The following is a 17,991-nucleotide window of genomic DNA, read 5'->3' on the forward strand; positions in this document are numbered from 1 at the left end:
GTGTATCAGTGCAAACTGCAAGCAAGTACAACGGACCACTGAATATGTAAGTTGATGTTTTCGGCTGGTTGGCTGGTTGGCTATCGTACATACAGGGTGGGCTATCGGCCATTCGAATTGCGCGAGCACCGACAGTCAATGTGCACCGTGAGGTCAGCCGACGGTGGGATTAATTATGCAGCGAACCTCGGGCCGATGCAGTGTTCGCCTGTCCACCGGCCAATTAACTTCGAAAACATCCACGAGCCACGAAATCCAAGCGGTCGGTCGGTGTGTCACTCTGGAAGGTAGTCGGGGACGCGAGCAGTGCGGGAGAATCACCCGGTGTGCATCTTCGCAATTTAAATGAAAAAGCCATTACGCAAATAAACGCTTATAAATACTCGAATTGACGTCAGGACTTGGCGCGGTCAATGACACTCTTCACAACAGTGTATCGTGAGACACACTGTTCTCAAATCCAATGTAATATGTGTTTCGGCTAAATCGGTCACGAGATCGATTTAGGTACATTAACCAGTTTTGTCGTGCATAATTGATAATTCCCTTATCGATAGCCAGCGCTTGCGCGTTTTAATAATCAAGCTTCATTATAGTCTGGCTTTCGAACCGCGTTCGAACTATGTGAATTACAAGAAATATTTTACGTTAACGGAAAGTTTATAGGAATATTGCATAAATTAAAGGAAGTAGAGAGAAAAACTTTTGTCGATATGCTAAAGAATTCATGATAATTCATATAATAAACAACACATACACACATAAAAAATATACATATTTTTTCTTATGTGTTTTAATATATATCTTTCTATAATTTTATTTATTTTAAAATAGAAATCGGCTAATGATCACTTCAAGCTTTAAAATTGCGATATAGGCTTTTGAGGCAGTAAAGAAGTTTGCAGTAAGAAAGAAGAGCGCAAAAGAAGAAACTCTCATTCAAAGAGTATTCTTAGCAAAGTGACATAGACGAGACTAGAGGCGGTCGTTGCTGAGCATTAATCCTATTCAACTGGGTTTATCGTGCGCGCGAAGTAAATTGGCAACAGCCGTCGCTAAATACTAGGAATACAGTTTCCATCGGCAATGGCGGTCATTCGTTTCACCCCAATCTGTTTCTACAAAAGCTGGTCTGCTTAAATTCAGTAACGAAATGGATGCGCGTATACATATGTATGTATATGTATATATATATATATATATATATATGTATGATATATACACATATACAGGGTGTCCCAAAATAATCACCAAATATTTCATGGGCAAGTAGAACGGACTAAACTGAATTGAAAAGTGGTCTTCAATAATTTTTTACTCAAATACTATCAACTTTACAGAAAAACTGCAAAAAATAAGAAAATTCAGTACTAAAAAGTTGATTAAAAATTCTGAAAAAATTCTTAGAGCTCTATAAAAAGAAAATAAACAATTTTTGTCTGTTGTTTTTCTGTAAAGTTGATAATATTTAAGTAATAAATTATTCGAAAATTTTTAATAGTTAATATCTTATTAACTACTGCAAAAATTGCAAAATGATAGACTACTTTTTGATTCAGTTTAGTTAGAAGCTACCTGCCCATCAAATATTTGGCGATTATTTTGGGACACCCTATATATATGTATATATATGTATATATCGAGGAGTATCTGCCAATCAATTAATTTTACATGTAACGTATCGTTCTATCGATTTAGTACGATAGTGATCCATCTATGATACATTTAATAGACTAGAGATCTAACGTATATTATATTATTAAATAAAAAAAAACTTTAAAATAACTTCTAAATACTTTGATAACAAAAAAATCTTATGAATTATAAATGATAAAATGAATACACTGAAAGAAACAATTACTATAAGTTATAGTTAAATTATAAGAGATTATAGCTATGTTTATAATATGATAATATAGTTTGTAATCATTTTCGATACAGATTATATATATATATATATACACACACAAGGTATCTCACAATCATCGTATAATATTTCCTCAGTATATTCTAGAGATAAAATAGAGTACAAGTCCTAATACAAAAATGTTGAGGCTGCAATAATTTTTTGAATTATAAGTTAATTTTAACTGTTTATAAGTAAAAAACTAATTTATTTTTATAGTGTGTTTCTATTACTATTTCTGGAGTCTTTGGAATATTCTAAAACGAAAATCCTAATACGAAAATGTCGAGATTATAATAGTTTTTGAATTATTAACTAGCTTTGATTAATTATAATTCAAGAACTATTGTAGTTTCGACATTTTCGTATTTTTTATTCTACCTTATCTCTAGAATATGCTATAAAAGTATTGTACAATGATTGTGAGATACCTTTTAGTGTCATTATTTTCTCTCTCTTCTTCAATGAAATTTTTTAAATTAAAATTTATCAATATGTTTACTAAAAGAACGGTAATATAAAAAAATGCGAACAAATTTTTTTTGCATAAAATGCCCTAAATTGACTTATCTCTAAAAAAGCTCATAAATAAAATCTTTCCGCATTATTAAAGAATATCACTTATCAAACGAAAAAATTAAAAGCAGCTAATCTAAATATATTTATCCAATTTATCTACTCGTCGCTTGCTCGCACGTCGTTTTCAAGTCAATTTCTCCGCCTTCGATACTGTCAACGTTAATTCAGCTTGCGGCATGATAGTCACGTAAATTTAAATCCTGTATCGGTAATTAACGCGCCGCTTTCTTCATTGCTTGGGCCTGTCGAGAAACTTCTCTCTTCGAAAATTATACCGACACGTCGTCGTCGTCCGCGGTCCGATCATCCTATCGTTGTCGTGTGTGCGTGCGTTACACGCACGATTGCACACTGACGATACCATCGCGACTGTGTGTGCGCGGCACCAGCCGAACGAGGGTCGGAAGGTACACAGTTATTGCATTAACTCATCATTGTCATTTTTATCACGTGCCCACTTGAATCAACAGAAAGCTCCCGCTTCCGAAGCCGGTTGGTGCCCTCTCAGTTGGGCCCTCAACCGAGCATTTCTACCCCTCTCCTCTTCCCTCTCGCCCTTCAATCGTCACTCAACTACGAAACTAAACCCTCCTCTCGCGAGCCTCAAAAAGCCGTCCTCTTGTTTTCGCGCAACTCTTGAGCCCGCGCAATCCAAGAGGGGGTGATGCACGCCGCCAACAGTCCGAAACGTGTCCCCTTCATCCCCTATGGCGGATTAGCCACTAACGACTCGTGTTACTCGTTCGCGACGCAATTTTCCCTCCGTTCTACTGTCCCTCTCACCCGCTCATCATCCTTCTCCTGTATATGCGTCTCGCAGCCCTCTGTTCTTCTGGTACATTTCGTTGGATTCGTTTGATTTCGATGGTTTTCCATCGTGCACTATTAATTTTCCAACTAATCCAACTTTATGCATCTGGTAAGTTCAGCAGTTATGCTCTCTTTAGTTATGCACTCGAAAAATTATACAGACTCTGGCTTTCAATTACTTCAATTTCATTTTCTCCTCCTTTTTAAGAACTAACAATAAGATTATTAAAGAAGAAATTATTTTAAATGAGAAATTATTTTAATTTTATTCAGTACACGTCTTTTAGGCCCGATTGTGCACCAACGTTACTTTGAATGAGACTTTAAGCGAGGCTTAAAACTCTCACATTTTCTCTTTAAAGCCGAGAGAGAGAGAGATAGAGAGTTTTAAGCGTCGCCTAAAGTCAAAGAACGTTGATGCAATCGGGCCTTAACCAAATATTTATTTTTCAAAAATTATATCAAAAAAATTATATCAAAAAAATCATAAACAAATTACAGATTTTTCTATGTTATATTTGAAAATAATATAAAAAGTTTGGCAATTGCTTAGAACCTGGATAAAATTTTTTTTTTTTTTCAATAAGAATTGAACATATTTTAAAAAAATAATTAAGATAAAATGAGAAAATTTTTGATCAAACCATACAATGTGTATTGTTAAATATAAATAGCGACTTTACTAAACTATTTCATACGTATATAGAGTATTCAGTTTTATACAGAAGAATCAAATTTCCAATTACAGTTTTATGCACTATAAACCTGATACATTCTTAAACATTGAATTGACAACGTGTTGTAAACAGAAATGTATTGACACAATACACTATATTTTTACAACTATATTTTTCATTTAACACTTTCAATATCTAATAATCGTGTGTTCAGCACGAAACCGCACGAAAATAAGAAACTATAAGTTCGTAAACGTTGTGGTCGAAGTCGAACGGGATCAATTTATTCTCCAATAGAGCTACAGTAATATCGGTTCAAGAGCCAAAGAGAAGAAAACAAAGTTGCAGCTCGCTCCAATGGTTCGCTACGATGGAATCTAAGGGCAATATTGCAACAGGAACTTATCTATAAACGCATTTTCATCAGTCGATATATGTTTCGCGAGAGCACATCATCACCGTTGTTATAAACCGATCACATCAGTGAAACTCGATTTCCTCGATTTTGTCGAGCGGATTTACTGAGAGCGTATAAGCTCCGAAAAAAAATTGATTTTATATATCTCGCATGTGTTCTCAACTGTCTTTACGCAGCACTGACACACCACAATAAAGTTCTTGCCGAGGCTTGCTGAGGCTATATGTGACTCACATTGCCATAAAGAGACAAATTCAAAGAGAATGCGAGAGAAACCAGCCAGGTACCAGTCGTGCATGAATCCTTCAAGGATTTTGGGCCAACTCGTGTGAACATCGACGAAATTGTTTATTCAGAATCTCAGTTGCATATATATTCACCGTAAAATCCAGCGACGACGTCCTATACGAGAATATATAGAACATCGTTGACTTTGAAAAAGACTTTTTACATTTACGAAATTGTGCAGTGAGTGAAATTTTGTTCTAAAATAAGAATATTATGAAAAATAAGACTAGTAAAGTGCAATTTATATATTCATATTTTATCTAATATTTTAAACTTTTCAATGCTTGTCAAACCCATTCACATTGCAGAAATATGAAATAAAAATTTCTGAATGTGATTTGTATATATACAGAAAAGACGTTTTACTGAAAAACAAAGCTAATATCTAAAAATTTAGGTGGACAGATCTAAAACTAATTTTATTAAACTATTAAAATAATATTATAGAAAGTTCAAAAAGTACATAATGAGCAATGCTGCAAAAAGTTTTAATACTTTAGTAATCCTATTGCATTTGAGCGTCCTACATGATGATTTTGATAGTCCAACAAAAGTATTTTCAGATCTGTGTGTATCTAGTTAAATGTTTAAATACTTCAGTAAAACTATTCATGTTGTGTACGTACGTACGTTGTTTTGTTTCAATTATTTGCTATAATTGAAATGATATTTTTGAATAATTTCATTTCAGTATATGAATTATCAGAAACAAATGTTAAATTTCCACTACAAAGGTAAAAAAACAGAATGTTTAAATCTTTCAAACTGTTGTTCCTTGATAAAATTTCTCTCAAATATTTCAAGCTGTTATTTTCCATGATATAAAATTTTTTTTTAATTTATGCTATTTCCATATCTTTAAGTTCAAATTAACTATCTCGGATTAAGTCACCCAGATTGATGTTCTTCGAATTACGAGCAACGTCGTGTTAAGGTATCAACACGATAATGTTTCCGATAGACTCCGGTCGAACATCTGGCGGGTGCACCGTGGGCCAATGACCGGGATTAATTACGGTCGTTTGTCCGTCGATTTGTGCCGAAATCAAATCGCAGCGATCGCGCGTGCACACCGACGCTGGCAGCGGCAGCGTTCAAGGAACATAACGGATGGGCATCGCAAGGTATAGTAACCTGGGAAACCTGCCATGTCGAGGGGGACCCATTGCGCGAACCCGTCGGTCGCCATTACTAAGCATTGTGTCTGCGGTTCCAAGCGATTTGTACCCTTGCCGACTACGTGTCAGGGACATTTATTAAACGGTATTGCTATCCCGCGCCGTTGCTGCCGTTGCGTCCTCAGGAGAGATTGAAAGAAAGAGTGTTCTCCAAAAAGCTCTCTCGAGAACTGTGTTTATCAAAAAATTAAGGACCGACACGTGTAAATGCTTATAACAATTTATGTCTCAACTAATTATATTTCTCTTGATTACAAATATCTTCTTAGTTTTCAGTTTTTAATTTTGAATCTCATTAGGTTTATTTTTTTTCCACTGAGCAAAGATTGTTTTCGTTATATCTCAATATAGACAAAAAATAAAAGGTATCTCTTACAAGAATTATAAACCTGCGTGTGAACCATATTCTTCAAGGAACAATCAAAATTTCAAGAGTCAAAGTTTCTCTTTGTATATTGCTATATAAAAAAAAATATAATATCTGAGTTTAAAACTGTAGAATTCAAAATAGAGATATAAAACAATAACAGAAAATTTTTGCTGATTTTTCACAGCTGATTTATTAGGAGAAATATGGTATTAGCATAAATGACCTATGATTCACACGACGTTAGTGAAAAACAGCAGTTCAGGGATTTTAAGAATGTGTTATAAGTACTTCTTATTAGATTTTTACGTTCAATAACATATTTTAAGAAGGTTAAAATGTTAAATGTTCCGTATTAACATTACATTTTTCATAGACGCAGAATTTTTTATCAAGATCGTTGAAAGAAATTGATTCCGAATTCGGCTGTATAAAAAGAATATATACGACACATTTATTTAATCTTGTGTACGCGAGATGGTGATGATGTGAAGCATCACGAAAGTGCAACCAACGGAGATTTCTTTCTCACAATGATGCTCATCCCAGACGAATCGTCTACAGTGTGAAAGCGCCGGACGTAGAGCGAGCGTGTTCGTCGAAATTAAACAGCGTTTTCTCGATGGTCCGATGGTGCGGACCCTCAGAGAACGACGCCGCTCCCGTTTACACTGAGATATTCATCGGCCGAGCAAACAGAAAGTGGGCAGACCGATTCGTCGCTCGTGCCAAACGTACTTTTTCGAATCGCACGTGAAGCGCGAAAGGGTGCAGGCAGTGCAAGCGTACGCGTAATAAGAGTGAGAGAAAAAAAGAAGGAAAAAAAATGGAGGAAGAAAGGCGGAAATCTAATACGGAAACTTTGCTTCAATTTCAAAGCTGTTATCGTCGCCGATTATCGTTGAGTAACATTGAAAAAAAAAATTATTTCCATTATACATGCACGCAATTTTTCATCATCTTACTCTGCCTTTTGAGCATAAATATATATGTTTTCTACTTTACGGTACACCTCCTCAAACACAGATAAAAATATCTCTCATCGATGATGATTTAAGTACTTATGTATAAATTATTATTGTGTAAAATAATAATCCCGTATAACTTTCTGGATGATATAAATCACGCATTTACCATCAAGCAAAAGCATTCGCAGATACTAATTCGCTCAGCTAACACTAAACAGACACTAATGGATTCGCTATTTAGGCAAAATGGTCTCAGCGACGTAACTTACACACGTATTTAGCCCAAGTTAATCTCGGAACGGCGGGACGGTACCTGACGGTATATTTAGTAGTACACCGATGCTCGTTAAGTCGCTTAGAAACGTGTAATTATGACGGTGACCCCGGAAACGAGCATCGTGGGCGCAATCGATCCCAGGACACAACGGCCCGAAGAACTAACGCGCTTAAGGGCTAGAATCTCGCTTTCTAGATGCGCAACGCAAACGATCTGCACTAGCGAATTAGCGAATAAGCTTGCAAATGTGTATCAATTGCTGCAATTTAATTCGCCATATATGAACCGATACGATGCACCCATGAATTTCCTCTAGTAATTCAACTACGATTCCACGTTAATGTTCAACATCTTCCGACGTAAATTAGCATTGTTATCATTGCATTTGGAAAAGGATAACAGAATAATAATGCGTGGGCTTGCCGAATTAATATAATCATGCATTTCAACGAATACGTGTCGCGCTAATAATGATATCGCTATAATCTAAACAGTGATCTTGTTTACGAACGGTTTAATCAAATGTTGTAATTACGAATAATTTGCATCGGGATATTAACATATACACGGTGCAAGCGTATGGCACTCACACTGTGTCGGAAATAATTGCGCGTCTATAACATATTTTATGACATATATATATTTCTTTAATTCTCTGATATTATTGACACAAAAGAATGCATTGATGTCTCCTTATTAAATGATTATCGCAGTTTGTATAACGGGAAACGATAACGGGATTTTTTTTTTTTTAGTATAAATGTTTCACTCTTATTCACTATGCTGAAACGTAATTGACCCCGTCAATACGGGGTAGACGGGCTCATGTGATAATTATTAATTGGTTTATTTAGCGCGGTGGCTTCCTATGGGAGAACGCGTGGGTTTCTCGGCAGCTAAATTAAACAGGAATTCATTTTGTAACATCTGTCCCAGTGGATTTTGCGTGTGCTAAATACTGACGAAAAGATGTACGAAGAGCTCCTGATGAAACGCACTATCGATCCTCCATGCACGATATCCAACAGTCTCATTGCAAATTTACTTTACATAGGATAAAGTAGAGGTTCTTCATCCATTTCTCGCGATAATGTTTATGTTTCTGAATATTGCATATATTGAAAAATAAAATTTTGTTATTTTAAAGATAACGAGCAATAACGGATAAATGATATCTGAACTTTATTGTTCTAATATATTATACAAATAAAAAGTTTTGACTTATGCAGTGTTTTTCAGTTTTGTGATAATTACATCAATCTGTTACTAAAAACTGATATTAAAATTCAATAACAACATTTAAAATTTATGCCCAAGCACATATTGCACATATTCACATAATAAAATACATAAAACTTATTTCTAACTCTATAAACATAAGTAGTTTTTATACGAATGTCAAACTATTATTGCCAGAACATTTTGTAAAAAATGTAATATCATAAAATATGATTCAATTCAGTTTAGTCCAAGCGATGTGTAAAAACAATTTGAGACACCCTTTAATGTAATTGTAAGCACGACATTGCAAAGAGATATACATTGTTTGCTGTCAATTACTTTAAAATTGAAATTGACGGAATAGTCTTGCTCTACCCTAGCAATTTTATGAGGATGCAAACATTACGTTTGAATATGTTGCATTTTATTTATGACATCACATTCTTATCGACAAAGAATTTATATATATATACATATAAAGAGAAAAGTATTAATTCGAAAGAAACTTTTTTGTAGAATTTGGATTCTCCCAATAAGATTTTTTTATATGAATTACACAAGAGACATAAACAAATTATTTTTTTATTATAAATATATGAATGAAATTGAATTACATCACGTTACAATATTAAGTACAGAAGTAAGAAATGCATTATCGGCCTTTCGGTATAAAATCGGAAGTCTGCACTTGATAGGTTACTAATTGAATGAAGTCATTAGACGGATCATAAATAACGAGTAACAGGATACGGCCGGGTAAAAGAACATTAATCGCGGTGAGTTTCTTTCGTGGTGGGGACATTCGTAAAAAAGCACAAATCGATAATACCGGTAGCTAACAACAAAACGGTTTTTCTCGTACCTTCTCTTTACTGGCAGTTTCCTTCTATCGCTAATTTGATTTTCTCTTTCTAGCCGATGGAAACCTTTTCGCTAATTAAATGCCAATCGTACCATCTCTAGAACATTTACAGATCACGTGTTACGATCCCGTTTAGCAATATATCCGCAAATATAATAGTCAAATTATTAAAAAAAATCATGGTTTGGCACTATTTATAAATTAAAAGTGAATAGAGACAGTAGATACACGATTTTACACGATAAAAACTTTTTATTGTTCATAAATATATCATTCAAAAATCATATTTTCAATAATTTTAAAATACAATAGTATTTGTCAATATATTTGATTCAAAAAACATAATAAATGCAAAATAAAGGAAGATAAAAAACTATTTTGTTTTCGCTGTTTTTATAATATATTCAATATCCTAAATACATTTTCACAATCTAAAAAATGTATTTGTTTTTATAACGCATTAAATTTTTGCTTTAATAAATGGAAATAAAATGGCATGGAATCAAGGAGTCTTAAGATTTAATTGGATCTGAGCTTATGAACTCTTGAATTAGTAGTCATAAACTACGTTTAATCGTCCGACGATAATGCCGCGGTTTGCGCAGTATATCACTACAGCCGCGCTATTCCTTAATTACTACACGACAAATCGAAGCAGAAATCTAGATAATTATACGAGTCAAAACGTCGAGCATGGTCCGTATTCAGGTGTTCCTTCAGAATAGTTCGCGAGGGACTCGAGGAGTCCCTAAAACCGCAGTGACCTCCAATTATCCTGTGGATACCACGTGCCCCACGTGGTCTGATAGTCCCTATGGACTGTCCGCAAATACCTCTGCTTCGCCCTCTTCCTATGACGCCTATATAATGCTTCCTAGATGAATTCATTATTAAAATAACCCTGTCGGCAGAACCTTGTTAACGTCGTGTATTAGAGCAACGCGTACAGAAAACGTAATTAACAAAGATGTCAATTGCGTCACATAAGAAAAAATCGAATAAAGAATAATGCGAAAATCGTTTTACATCATTTAAGAATAAGTACCTAACAAACCGTGCCTGTGGAATTAATCTTCTCTATGTAATCCAAATTTCAAATGCATGCTCAAGCAAAAAGATATCTAGCAGTCTTGCGAAAATAATATAGAGCTTTCTTTTAATAATCAGGATTTAAAAAGAGATTTAAGAATTCGTATCTTTTATCTTCAGTCAATCGGAAAAATGTTTTCATGTAAATTTGCAAATACAAGGACAATAATGAACTCGATCTCCGTACTTAATGCCATGCGTGATTGGCTAGAATTCGGGGTGCGACGTCCGGTCGAGACTTTGGGTAAAATCAGAGATCCTAGGCTCATTAGGCATTCCAGGGTCAGGAAGGGTGTCTAGGGCAACGGACTTCCCTTTCGTCTTGCTCGTAACGACGCGGCCGCGACGAGGGGAGCTTAAGACCGGACATTTCAATAAAGCTCAGCAAACGCGTAGGTTCAAACCGCTGACCGCGACAAGTTTTGGTCAGCAGGTTCTTCCTCGGACGAAATTGTACATGTTCTTTTGCCTCCAGGGCAGCACGTCAGAATAACAGCGATCGATCGATCCTCGCGTGCGTCCACGTCGTGATAGAAATGAGAGATTCCGCAGAGATTTCCTAAATACGTCGCTTATTAGGCTCGCTGCGAATGCCCACAAAATTGATCTCCGCGACGTTCATTTCCATCGACAACCGACATCAGCGAGCGACTCGTGTATGCTGATCATTATGCGAAGTATCAAGAAACATGCAACAATTTCTCCCTCGCGTGCTTTTACTAATGGTTTATCGCATATGAGATATAATTCTGCTAGATTATGCATAATTATGTGTAATCAAAAAATATCTACAGTTTTGTGACATCATAAATATACTTTATTCCTTCCTCTCGTATAAATAAAATTAAAAAATATGTAATTTCCACATTGTCTCTTTAGTAAGGAAATTGCATATGACAACTCCATTTCGATGAGTACATGGGGGAGAAAAGATAGAAGTACTTGCGTAAATCAAAGATTTTTCTAGCGTGAAATACGGGAAATACGATGGAGTATTTCTTCTTCTGTTGGAACGTTTGAGTATATATTAACTGCTTTATCGTTCCTTTCGAATTAACGGAACAATTTCTCGAAGGTTTCTATAGCCTTGTGTATTGTGCACGGAATAGCATTCTTCCCTATAAATCTACCACCCTCGCATCTTCGGATGCGATGTATCCGGTTTGTGGTACTTGTGGTCTTTTTCTGGCCATATGTCTTATCTCGCAACTACAATTTGATCTCGATTTGGGACGACTGGTCTGATAATGAAAATAATCTGAAGACGGAAACGAATTTCGGAATTTCATTATGTATCTATCGTTATGTATACTAATAAAATAATTTCTACACTAATAATAATTTGTAAACATGAGTGTACGAGAGTATAACATATTGAATTGTTATCTAGATTATGTTAAATCATTTATGAAATAAAATATTTAATTAAAATTTATAAATAAAATTTATAACTTTTGGCTAGTATTTAATTCAAGATTTTGTTACATGAAACAATCATGATAGAAAACTTTAAATTAATTTTAGAAGAAATATGTTAAAAAAAAATGTAACATAATATATAAAATTAAGACGACTCGGCAAGATATGAAAATCGGCCGGACAATCGAAAACAAATTCTGATTCTGACTATCTTTTCTACTTTTCAAGACGAATAACATTTATAATATTTTGAAGTTTAGCATTTCCGTCTATCATAATGTTCTATTACGATCGAAGCGACTCTAATCGTGAATCTCGCTGCATGATGCTAGTGTTGAGATATCCGAGCCACTATTGGTATAATATTGCAGCTTTGTCTGGTCTCTGGTTGAAATGACACGCCATGATACTCCCAGATACAAATTGGAAGCTGGACAGAGCGGGCTGAAAGTACCGCCAGAAACAGAAACGGGGATAGAAATGGAACAGGATTGCGGCGGCTCCAAAATCCCTCTGACATTCTGGCAAAACGCGTTCAAACGTAGACGAGCTTAGGGACGAATAAGCGACCACTCGTAACTGCAGACAACTCGTCTTCTAAATGAGAACGAAGCTGAGTTAAAGCACCGCGCGCGTCCTCCATTTTGCGTGAATGGCTTTAACTCGCCTCTCTCTCCTTCATCCAGCGAGGACATTAAATATCCGACAGACCTCGCGAAGCAGCTCCCGCATGCACGGTTTCCATCGCTTGTTGTGAAAGCAGTAATTACATGTATAACTCGAAGGAGCTGCGAGTTAGATGCGCCCAACTTACGTCTAATGTTTTCCAGAAGAGAGATCATAAAGTAGTGTAAAGTTCAAGCTATTCATTGAGTATCTAGAATTTTTGATGAAAAGAACATAAATATTAATTATAAATCCACGACTATATTACAAAGATATTAAAAGTCAAAACTACTAAAAAGAAAATCAATTTAATTTAAAAATTGTATAGATCGCGCGTCGATATACTCAACAAAATACGTTTGATAGTTATTACTTACTAGACTTTTTTTCTCAGTGATTGCGTTATATAATAATTATTTATATACAAAATCAGTTTTTTGTACGAACTACAAGTTTTTTAAATTCCTTAATTTATTCGTGCAATAAATTTTTCGTGAAAATGGATAGATAATCGAAAAGTTGAATATATCGAAATCCAAGGAATCGACATCCAGATTGCGGAAAAGTCCGTTAATTAATGCGAGTCAAACGCGCTTAGCGTTGAGGTGCTTTCAGTGTGCAAACTTTATTTCTCGCTGAAGGATATTTCCTTTCAGAGAATACCGCACGGAGAAAACGAGAAGAGTGGAAAAGCGAGCGACTTAGTTCCCGGTGAAGTTCCGCGTAACAATATGGCCGGTCTACCAAAGAAACGCCGACGCTTTACCTTCGCATCTTTCTGCAGTCGCCGCCTACTCTACTTTAATTAGCCTCGCCCGTCGGTAAACAATAAGCCGTTATTTCTGACAAATTAATTCGAAAAACAATTCTGTCTGTCGGGTCGCCAGCTATGCGACGGCGCAGTCGCCGGCTTTTATCCCACTGGGGGATGCGCGTCTCAAAATATAACGAGCATCCCTTTCATGTAATACTACACCGTGGACCACGCTACGCCGGAATTCCTGAGACCCGACCGCGTTAAGCTCCCTCAGGATCCTCTCCGACTGCAAGAAAATCAGTCCATCGTTGTCGAAGAGCAGAACATCGCATGGCATTCAACAATCTCATCATAAATTATTGAAGCAACTTTGTTAAATTTATACTCTGAAAGAAATCTTACTTAAGTAAAGTACCTTATTTTCAGAATTTCGACATAATTGATAGCTTTATGAACAAAAACGAATAATTCAAATTGGGCTCTCGAAATATTAAAACAAATAAAAACATAGAGTAAAAAACAATTAACAGCCTTAATAATAGCTTTATAGTTCTTCTCTAAAGATTTCTTGAATTTTTTTGTATCTTTTAAAGATATAAATTTTGATAATTAAGTATAAAAGGTGAGGATTTACGTATTCATGTTTTCTGTATGAACTGATCACAATATTCTTTACTTAAATCACTCTCGATGGAAATTCTACTTTTTTGATAGAATTCTTAATTATAGCTATTGAAAACTCTTAAGAATATATAATAAAACTACACACACACACATACACACACACACACACACATATATATATATATGTATATATTTAGTTTATGTATATATTATATTATTGTGTAATAAATATTATATTCCTAATGTATAAAAATAAAAAAGTATATTTCTTAAATTTATTATATATATATACACACACACACATATACATATACATATATATATATTTATATATATATATATATATAAAGTAAATTCTTTTAATTTTTAGATAACCATTTAGTTATATTTTACAAACTTTTCACAAAAGGAAAACTAATTTCAAATTTGCAAAGACGCTTCTAAAGTTTAATGCGGATCTCTTATATGTTCCGTAAAATTCTATTATAATTAAGTAAAGTACCGTGGAGAAATTTCCTGATGTTCATATTGCGTCCTCTTGCTCGGCATACTTGCAGAACATATTTCTCGCGTTAGAAGATACGGGCGAAGGACAGTCACGCTTAAACCGACCAAATCGCTTGTCGTCACCGTGTTATCATCGTCGTTATCCATCGCGCAAATATTTAAGCATGCGTTCGTATATCCTGGAGATTACATGGGAAGCTCGGTTCGTTTCGTCCGACTTCATCAACATACTGATCAAACTCGATCTGTCTCGCTACGCGTACAAACTTAATACGAAACCATCGTCGTACCGTCTTATCGTCTTTTATAATTTGTCGCGTGCAATGAAATTGAATGAACCAGCAAACAATATACAATTGAATCTTTTAAAGTGGTAATAAATAACATCGCATAATATTATTAATCGTCATATATTGAGCTATTCACAGATGTTTATTTTTAATTATTTAAAGGAGGCGTTAATAATATTGTACAAAATAATTGAACAACAATATTAAGGATTTAAAAGCTGCTTAAAGGATTATTCAAGTTTTACATATATCATGTATAAAATACGTTTTGTAAAAAAAAATTTCAACTCTCATCTTATAACTTATCCCTATATGCTTTACGAGGTAATCTATTTCTTGTCATATTTGCTTAAAATTTCAGATAATTTATATAACTATTTATTGTGAAACATATAATATTAGAACAAAAGTTCATAGTGTTACGAATTACAAAATTCAAACAGTTATAACTTCGTTAAAAATAAATTTTAATTTAAAAAAAAAATGTTTTTAAGCTTAAATCTATAAAGGAATATAAAGTCACTGACAGCCGGTGTGTGTGTGTGTGTGTGTTTTTACGCTCTCAAAACTTTGTTATAATTATATCGCGTTATAACGGATCATTATGCTGAGTGAAATTTAAATGACTGAATTCTTGTTTAAGTATCCAACTAAGTACAACAAATGATGAAATTCTTAATTTTAGACAACAGCCTAGCGATGATTCATTGACAGCCTTTACCTTATTGTGTTACAACGCATCAAATTTGATTCTGATAAATAATCGTTATACTGAAGATGACCTGGTCGAAACGTTTGTGATGTACATTATTATTGACTATACACATACAATTATATTGACTTTCAGTGGTTTTATATTCCTTTACAGATTTAAGCTTTGGAACATTGTTTAATTTTAATTTTAATTTAAAGCTTAAAATATCTACTTTCGAAAAGTCTGTATCTTTTGAATTTTTATAAGTTTAATATTATTTCAATATATATAGAAAACTAAGCTGGATGAAATAAGAAATTTTCATCTCATTTTGTGGACCTGTTGCGTACAAAAAAGAATTTGTGAAAATTTTTTACTTCCTGACACGAAAGCTTAAAAGTTTCTCGACAAAATCATGTTTTTGTTTTAAATAATCCTAATATTTGTTGTGACTGAGTTATCGCGAATTAAATAAAGGAACATTTTGACTTGGATTGCTCATAACTCCGTTAAAAATCATCGTACAATTCAAAAAAACTTAAAGCTGAAATTTTTCTTTATCAAATAGTATAAGAGCCATTTTTTTTTAAACATGACATGATACAAATGAAGTAGCGCTACGAACTTTCGTTCCGATCGTAATTTATGTAGATATAGATGTTGATTTACGAGAGCTGAAATACAGATGAAAGTGTCTATGGACACCAGAGACGTACGCGCAGTACTGGCTATATTGGCGCAAGTCTGCAAGCACGATTGAAAGTCGAGAGAGCTCTCAAATAGCCCGATTCGCTCCGCCCAATCTCTATCTTCACCATCTCTATTCGCGTTTCGAACGCGTTTGGCGAACTTGGGACCGCTTCCGAGAGCTTCCGTTGCGGATATCCAGTTTGATAGTTTAAACCGGATGCGGATATTCGACGCCTGCTCTCCTTCCTTTCCCTTTCTATCTCTCTCACCGACGAACGGAGAATAGAAACGGCGAAAGGGTTGTAGTTTCGGAGTGCGCGGGATGGCGGTGGCACTCAGGCGGCTTATAGCAGCGCGAGACGCTCATCTGCATTTCAAATCGCACGCCCGCACGAAGATTTGTACGCGCGCACACCTTTCTGCGAACGTGGATTCAAACGTGTACAGCATCGTCCACTCGCACGATTGCGCAATGTTAAAACTAATCGATAAAGTGCAAGAGATACATGTTTATGATTCAAAGTTACCAATCTACAGTTCAATCGATAGTTTGTACGCGGTTCAATAATATTTATTTACTGAGAAAAAAATTTTAATATCTGTGACTATGATTATGATTATTTGTTACCATAATTATGATTATTACTACTATAATGTTAATATCATAATTTCTTACGTATATGTGTAATTCTGTTAATAAATACACAGGATATCGGCAGTTGGCAATGAATATGATTACAGTTATTATTACTATAATATAATAATATCAAAAATAGTCTGATATAACTATAATACATATAATCTTATAGCATATACATATTGTATATAGTACTATAACAGTAATAATCATGATTGCAGTAAAATGTAATTATAGTTATAATACCAAAAATTTTTCTCTCAGTGCACAGTGGACCGATTACATTATATTATGAAAAACTAGTATTTTATAATATAATTCATTTTCATATTCGAATGAATAAATAAAGAATATATATATTATTTAAAAACGCAAGATAAAAATAAAGAATATATATATTGTTTAATATATTATTAAATAAAGAATATATATATTATTTAAAAACGCAAGATAAGATCGTTACTGCACTGTCTAAATTAAATTTTTAGTATAGTATTTTACAACGTTACAGCTATATATTATGCAAATGCACTTGCAACGTGTATTCTCACTTGACGGACGCACGCGTGTTGCATGTACGCTTGTATATATCAAAGATGCGTCGCTCCATGATTGTTTTCGCCCCCACACGCACGCCGAGGGATAGCGTGCACATAAGACGGAAATTCCGTTGGATAGCTGCAGGGGCCCACGTTCTTCCCCTTTCGTAACAGAATTGAGCGGCCGCGGATTTACGGTAAGCGCCGCGCAAACGAAACGAGCGGAAGTCGACCGTGCTTCCGGATCAGACGGCTAGGCGAAAGTCTGCTGCGGGCTCTTCTGTCCCGATTAAACTACGCGGAAATCCTATCGAGGTGCAGACGCCATTAGCATGCGATGTGTACACGCTATGTCTGTGTACTTGATTGATTAATTCAAACGAAAGGGACTTGTTCTATATGACCGCAAAAAATAGACTTTTAAATTCGACTTGTCGGGCGATCTTTATAGTTAACTGATTTTGTTTTACATTCCTTAGATCAATTTTTCTAAAATAATATATCTATAAATAACATTGTATCATTTTC

General features: G+C 34.7%; 2 protein-coding genes across 5 annotated transcripts in view; one reads left to right on the forward strand and one right to left on the reverse strand.

The window, feature by feature from the left end:
• The window catches only part of LOC105149866 (uncharacterized), a 392,270-nt gene that overhangs the window by 111,086 nt on the left and 263,193 nt on the right, over positions 1-17,991 (reverse strand). The gene's annotated exons all lie outside the window — the stretch shown is intronic.
• The window catches only part of Dscam1 (Down syndrome cell adhesion molecule 1), a 414,656-nt gene continuing 404,843 nt past the window's right edge, over positions 8,179-17,991 (forward strand). The window contains exon 1 of the mRNA XM_087409839.1: positions 8,179-11,564. Coding sequence (XP_087265965.1) covers positions 11,551-11,564 — 14 coding nt within the window. The 5' untranslated portion in view covers positions 8,179-11,550. The remainder of the gene's footprint in view (positions 11,565-17,991) is intronic.

This window comes from Acromyrmex echinatior, chromosome 9 (assembly GCF_024713525.1).
Source record: "Acromyrmex echinatior isolate Ae372 chromosome 9, ASM2471352v2, whole genome shotgun sequence".
NCBI classification, from domain to species: Eukaryota; Metazoa; Arthropoda; class Insecta; order Hymenoptera; family Formicidae; genus Acromyrmex; species Acromyrmex echinatior.